General features: G+C 35.4%; 1 protein-coding gene across 1 annotated transcript; it reads right to left on the reverse strand.

The window, feature by feature from the left end:
* Positions 1-1842: 1842 nt before the first annotated feature.
* Positions 1843-2796, reverse strand: LOC100338823 (olfactory receptor 2H2-like). The gene has a single exon (XM_089333555.1). The coding sequence runs from the start codon at positions 2794-2796 to the stop codon at positions 1843-1845; it is 954 nt and encodes a 317-aa protein (XP_089189681.1).
* Between the last annotated feature and the right edge of the window lie 4759 nt (positions 2797-7555).

Consider the following 7555-nt stretch of genomic DNA (forward strand, 5'->3'; position numbering starts at 1 on the left):
TGAGCCCAAGCTCCTTTTCTGCTTTTTTAAAAAATAGATTTATTTGTTTATTTAAAAGTTAAAGTTGTACAGAGAGAGAAGGAGAGGCAGGGAGAGAGAGAAGTCTTCCATCTGCTGGTTCACTCCCCAGCTGAGCAGAGCAGCAAGAGCTGCACTGATCTGAAACCAAGATCCATGAGCTTCCTCCAGGCTTCCCACGTGGGTGCAGGGGCTCAAGGACTTGGGCTATCTTCCACTGCTTTCCCAGGCCATAGAAGAGAGCTGGATAAGAAGTGCAGTAGCTGGGACTCCAACCGGCACCCATATAGGATGCAGCATTGCAGGCGACAGCTTCACCCATGCCACAGCTCTGGCCCCTCCTTCTCTTCCTGCTGCTATCATTCACTTCAATCATAACTTTCCTCTATCTAATCCATTTAAATTTTGACATTTGGTTCATAGTTTTCCTCTATACAAAGCCCTGGGTGTTATTCAAGACTATGTCAAAATAAGGGTAAGTTTTTGAATACATTGCATCACTGTATCCATCTCTGGGGTAGTGTTCGCCTCTCACTCTGAGATACTCATTACAATGTCCTCATTAACATCCTAGTCACTCCTCATAGCTACTCCAAATCTATTAAATTAAAATGCTACAAACAATCCCATCTCCTAATTCTCTCCTCTATTACTATCTTTTCCCCTGCAACTGAACTGAAACATAACTAAATAATTTTACAAATACGTGTGTTTTATACCTCATAGTAGTTGTGCTACATTTTATGTTCAATTTAGTGAAATTTTTGGAAAATAAAAATTTAAGGTTAGAAAGAAAGACAAAAATAAAGAAGGGGAGAGGAAAGGAAGGGCGGGAGATAGAGGGAGAAAGGGCATTGTTCCTATGAATTACATTGAATCTGTATTTTAATGCCACATAAACAAGAGAATTGATGAGAATTTTGCTGTAATTATCTTGCATTTCTTGTGTTTCTGTGACTTCTAATGTATTAACAAATTTCTTAATGAATAAATAAATAAACAAATAATTTCATAGAAAAAAGTTTAGCATGAACTATCATAATTAGAAATGAGTGGCACATTTGGCACAGTTCATTACAGAAAAATGAGTAAAGATAGGGATTGATTCTAGATTCATATATACATGACTTAGGCACAAGTACGTGGTAGGCAGCTAAAAAGTGAGAAACATGTATCAAAAAATCTACACAGGAGAGTCACTATTTATAATCATGATTTCAGCTAAACTAAGAAGTAGACACTAATAAGAAATAGCTAGAGGGCGACAAAATTATATTTTGGTGCATGATATTCAACATCACAAAGTAGGAATCATGATTAATAAGCTCAAGCAAGAGTTGAGCAACGAGGTTCTCTCTAATAAGATAACAAATAGAAGTTATTTTGGTTATTATCTAACTCAACAATTTGATATAATGTCCATTATGTTGATGATTTTGTATGTTTTTGTCTATCATAATATCCTTAGCAACTAGATCAAATTAGGTGCATAATTGTTAAATTATGGTTAATAAGACAAATTAATGCAAATTTAATCTCATAAAAGACCATATTTCATTACAGTGGGGACCTAGGGTGAAGAAGAACTTGAAGCCTGTTCCTATAAGTGAGTCCCCAGAGTATCAAGGTTCAAAATAAGAAACTTTTAGAGTAACAGCACTAGGGAGAAATTAAGGGTCTTATCAATAACTGATGAATGGAACTGAAATCACAGCTTGAACAAATGTAGCCCTTTCTCTCCTACTTTAGGGTTACACATCAATCTCCAGACTTTTGTGATGAAATGGATCTCTATCCTCAAGTTAAGCAACAGGCAAACATATGTCAACCTCCTAACTTATTCTGGAAATCACAGATCCTTCTCTTTAATCTTATTAGTACCCCCTTTACCTCCTTGTTCCTTAGAGTATAGATGAGGGGGTTAAGAGTTGGTGTTATAACAGTGTAGAAAAGGGTGATAAACTTGCCCCATTTATGAGCATAGTGATTCTTGGGTTGAAGGTTGACAGCTGTGACAGTTCCATAAAAGAGCAAGACCACAAGAAGGTGAGAAGTGCAGGTGCCAAATGCTTTTCTCTGCCTTGAAGTTGACTTTATCCGCAGTACAGTTTTAGCAATAGCACCATAAGAGGAGAGGATAATGATCAAGGGCATCACCAGGAGAACAGCACTAGCTATGGACACCTGAATTTCATTGTAGGTAGTGTCTGTACTAGACAGCTGCTTAAGTTCTGGCACTTCACACACAATGTCATCAACCATGTGGTGAGAGCAGAAAGGTAGCTGGAGTGTGGCAGCAGATTGCATCAGAGACTGAACCAGGCCAGTCCCCCATGCCAGGAGAGCCAGCTGTAGACAAACTTTTGGGTGCATGATTGTGCTATACTGAAGTGGATGACATACTGCTACATAGCGGTCCACAGCCATGATGACAAGAAGGACACATTCAGTGGCTCCTAGCCACAAGAAGATATATAGTTGAATAGCACAGCCAGTGTAGCTGATAGTTTTCTCTGGACCCCAGAAATTAATCAACATTTGTGGAACACAGCTGCTTGTGAAACAGAGATTTAACAGAGAAAGACTGGAAAGAAAGAAACACATAGGAATGTGAAGTTTTGTATTTTTCAAGGACAAAAGAACTATGAGCATATTTCCTGTAAGAGTTAAGCAATAAAAGATCAAAATGATCCAAAAAAGTATCTTCTCCAAATATGACTTGTCAGAGAAGCCAAGGAGGGTGAAATCACTGTGACTGTTATTGCAAATTGTGTTCATAACTTCTGGGAAAATTGCCTTTTTTGAGCAATAGTTCAGAGTTACTCAAATGCCTTTGATGGTTCCAGTAGAGACACAGGAAGAAGAGCTCAGTGACTTCTTTGATTCTTTTCTACCGAAGGCTAAAATTTTCTCCTGCAGTAACTTAGGGAAAAATAGAAGATTTAGCGAGTGGTTTAATCTTTTACAACGATAATTAATTCTCCCTTTCCATCTTTATGTATTTCACATATTTTGCTTATGATTATGATACTTCGTGACAAATATTATGCAAAATATAGTTTAGTACCACACATAAAAATCCTTATGATAAATGTTAAAACTGTTTCACCTTTATCTTAAAGATTTTGAATTCACTACACTCATTTTTATATATACATACAAACACAAACACACACATATAAACACTGGTGCATATTAGCTTTCTCTCATCCCTTTCTTTCCTTTCTCTATCTTCTCTATTTATCTATCTTCTCTATTTATCTATCTTCTCACCTGTTTTTCTCTCCCACTTCATCTCTCCTATCCTTTTATGTTCTTCCTCTCTCTCTTCTTTCTCTTCTTCTCAATTTCAATTTCTCTATCTAAAGCTGGGCCTGAATAATTCTTCAATCATTTTTATACTGTGTAGTGTTAAAAAGTATTTAATAATTTTGTTTTTATCTTAATATTTTCCTTAATTTTTGTATTTGGAAAAATCATAGACCTTACCTATTTTTGTCAGAGGGACTGGATGTAAAAGCACAATGGAAAAGTTAAAACATATCCCTGGAATGTAACATTTGGTTTATGTATGTTTGATATAATTATCATAATGATGACAGTGTTCCATAGATTATTCTAGGTGCAAACCACCAAACTATATACACAAAGATTTGCAGACAGTATGAATAAAAAAAAATGTTGTGTTGCATCTCTACATTATCTTCTCTGCAAAATAACTTAAAAACTAATACATCTGTCTGGGTCTTTGGGCCCTTACACCCATGTAGGAGACCCGGAAGAAGCTCCTGGCTTCTGGCTTCGGATTGGTGCAGCTCTGGCCATTGCGGCCAATTGGGAAGTGAACCATTGGATGGAGACCTCTCTGACTTTCAAATAAATAAATAAATCTTTTTAAAAAGGAAATAAAATTAATAAATATATTTTCATTCTTTTTCTATATTATGTGTATTTATATTGTGGAGCAGATAATCTGTCTTTAATGTCTTCTCCAGTGAAAAAGATAATATCAATGAATAATGAATGCATAAAACTGCTGAAGAAAAACAAAAAACTTGCAGTTATGATGAGAACATTCAAAATCTTCAAAACTATCATATTATATCAAATGGACTAATCAAGCCATGATTGTAGGAAAAATTATGGCATAAACTTACATTAACAATTCATTGCATGAATAATTATCTAGCTTTATACACTCACAGAATTGAGGATATTTATTTGAGGTACTCTCAGTAAACAGTTTGCATGCTTCAAGAATATTTATCTATAAGCAACCACCAGATAAATGCTTTTCATATTATTAGGGTCTTAGGATTCACCGATTTCTCATGATTTATAATTTAGAATATTTTTCAAAATTTTCCTTATTATTTCATGTATTTTATAAAATCTATGCTTTTTCTGTCTCTATTCTCTATTCTGTGTCATTATTGGCTTATTTTTGTATAATTTTTTCAGTTTTTAAATAAATATTAGTGCTGTGGTTAGCAATTTGAGTTTTATTATTAGCATAAAAGAGTGGTTTCATCGAGAACATCAGTCTTGTGGACATTCCTCTCTCTAAAATTGACTGTTGTATTCTATCCTTTAATTTTTATCTCTATGGTAGCCACTACCTTTCAGTTTCTTATCTTTGTCTATTCAAATTTCTCTTCTTAAGTTTATTTGTATAGTAGTGCCTGTCTAATTATATATATCTAGGTACCCACCTATTTGATCTCTTCCAGTTTCTTTTTCATTACTAATCATTGAAATAGATGCTTTTCTTTGGATCTACTATTTATAAACAGTATTTAGTTAAAAGACAGAATCTAAGTTTAGCTGATTGTCACCACACAAAGTACAAGAATTCTCTTCATTTCTCTTTTTCATGAGATTTTCTTCTTCTTACAAGTGTTAGTTGTCTTTGATTTTCTTTGAGCTTATCTTACCTCCTTCTCAGAACACATTCTGCAGATCATGTTGCAAGCCTAGTTTCTGTGGTCACTCATGTGGAATACAGCATTTCTACCTCACCTTCTAAAGTAGGTGATTCTGTGATAGTGAGCTCATCTTCTCAGCCTAGGTCTGATTCCAGCAGAGCCACAATGGATGGTTCCACATGAGCTTAGATTCATCTCACATAACACTGACTGTGATTACCTCAGACCTACGGTATACATCTTCGTACTCTGTTCAAAGTCCTTGCTTGACACCATGGGGGTCCATTTGGCACATAGACAAATGTTTCTCAGAAAAACAAGAGATTTAATAACCCTAGGGGAAACCCTCAAACAATGGATGTAAGTAGTGAGTGAATCAATCTCCAGCCACTCTTCCTTGACTTGAAAATATCTCATGTGTTTTTAAGGAAGTCCTGAGAGTACTTTGCTCTCATTACACTGAACATGGCTAATAAAAGACCATAATTTCTTTTCTTATATTTCTCACTTTTCCTGTTTCTTTACACATTCTTCCTGAAATCATCTCCCAAATAAGTCATTTTAACCTAATTCCTTAACCCAATCTCTGCTTTTCAGCACATGAAGTGTTATTACATGTGTTAATATACACATGAAATACTACCCAGTGACAAACAGATGAAATCTTGTCATTTGAAACAACATGTATTTAACTGGAGGTCATTATGTTAAGTGAAATATGCCAAGCATAATAGTAGTAGTATTATATTACATCATTATATATGTAATCTGAAAAAAAAAAAGATTATGTCATGGAAGTTCAAAGTATAACGTTCTCAACCAGAGACTTGGAAGGGAAAAAGGGAGAGAAGAATAGAGAAAGGCTCACTGACAAGTCATAAGTTATGACTGGATAAGAGTAGGAAGTTCTGAGGTTCTATTGCACAGTAGGGTGACTATAGCTAATGTACTTAATTTTTATTTAAAAAAAACCCTAGGATATAGGGTTTTGGTTGCTTTCACAATATTGAAAAGGAGGAGATAGATATATTTATCCTGATTGAAATTACACAATGTATTCATTTATTAAAACATCACATAACACTTGCAGAAGTATGTACAGTTTACATGTGTTTTAAAAAAGTGATTGCTGTTAAATCTAAAAGTGGGAATAAGAGAGGGAAGAGATGTGCAATTCGGGACATGCTCAAGCTGACTTACCTCAAACGGTAGAGTTAGAAACATACCAGGGGATTCCAATTCAATCCCATCAAGGTGGCATGTACCAATGCCATCTCACTAGTCCCAGTGATCAATTTCTGTTCACAATTGATCATAATGATAGGACTAAGAACCAAAGGGATCACATAAACAAGACTAGTGTCTGCAAATACTAGCTGATAGAATCAAAAAGGGAGAGAATGCTCCAACATGGGAAGTGAGATACACAGCAGACCCATAGAATGGCAAATGTCCTAACAGCACTTGGCCTCATAATCAACCCTTAAGGCATGCGGATCCAGCTGAAATGCCCATGAGAGTATTTTAGGCATGGAAAGCCAAGACACTCTGGGGAAAAAAAAAAACCTACATGAAAGATCTCCACGAGTGAGATCCCAGTGGAAAGAATGGGTCATAAAAGAAGGAGGTACCTTTCTCTGAAGGGAGGAGAGAACTTCCACTTTGACCATGGCCTTGTCTAAATATGATCAGAGTCAGTGAACTCAGGGGGCTTCCATAGCCTTGGCAGCTCATGACAAGAGCCTAGGGTGATTACTGAGGCCATAAACAAGAGTGTCAATTTGTTAAGTCAACAACAGGAGTCACTGTGCACTTACTCCTCATGTAGGATCTTTGCCCTTAGTGTGCTGTACATTGAGATTTAATGCTATAACTAGTACTCAAACAGTATTTTTCACTTTATGTTTCTGTGTGGGAGCAAACTGTTGAAATCTTTACTTAATGTATGCTAAACTGATCTTCTGTATATAAAGAGAATTGAAAATGAATCTTGGTGTGAATGGAAGGGTCGAGGGAGTGGATAAGGGGAGGGTTGCGGGTTGGAGGGACTTTATGGTGGGGGGAAGCCATTGTAATCCATAAGCTGTACTTTGGAAATTTATATTCATTAAAAAAAAAGAAAAAAAATCACATAACACTTGCAGAAGTATGTACAATTTACATGTGTTTAAAGTAAAAATTAATAAAAGCAAGATTATTGCTACATTTATGATGGAAAGGTTCTAATATAGTCAATGTGAAAACAAGTAACTTGTTGACATTTTAAAAAAGAATGCTGTTTTATTAGGGACACTACACTGGTATCTTGTAGATGATAGATAGTATATTGTAGTGCATGATGTTAAATCTGTGTAAATTTACCATCCCTACAACTGAAATTACTTCATTCAAATGCTCATTGCACCTGTATTACAGGTAGGAGGATGAGAAGAAATTACTGAAACTTGGCAACATTTGCTCTCTAAGTCATGTTTTTGAGCTATTCAATTCTTATTCTATATTTTAAACTATCATATTGGAGTTATCAGTGATATAGAGAAGGTAACAGTACATATACCAGGCTCATACATCTATAAATGTGTCACTGTTCCACATTTCTTTCTATAAAGCCT

The sequence above is a fragment of the Oryctolagus cuniculus genome, chromosome 5 (genome assembly GCF_051225735.1).
Source record: "Oryctolagus cuniculus isolate XC-2025 breed Fujian yellow rabbit chromosome 5, ASM5122573v1, whole genome shotgun sequence".
Taxonomy (NCBI): Eukaryota; Metazoa; Chordata; class Mammalia; order Lagomorpha; family Leporidae; genus Oryctolagus; species Oryctolagus cuniculus.

Bases quoted from the DNA above. Each gene is read 5' to 3' on its own strand.
- LOC100338823 (XM_089333555.1), bottom strand. From the start codon at position 2,796: ATGAACACAATTTGCAATAACAGTCACAGTGATTTCACCCTCCTTGGC.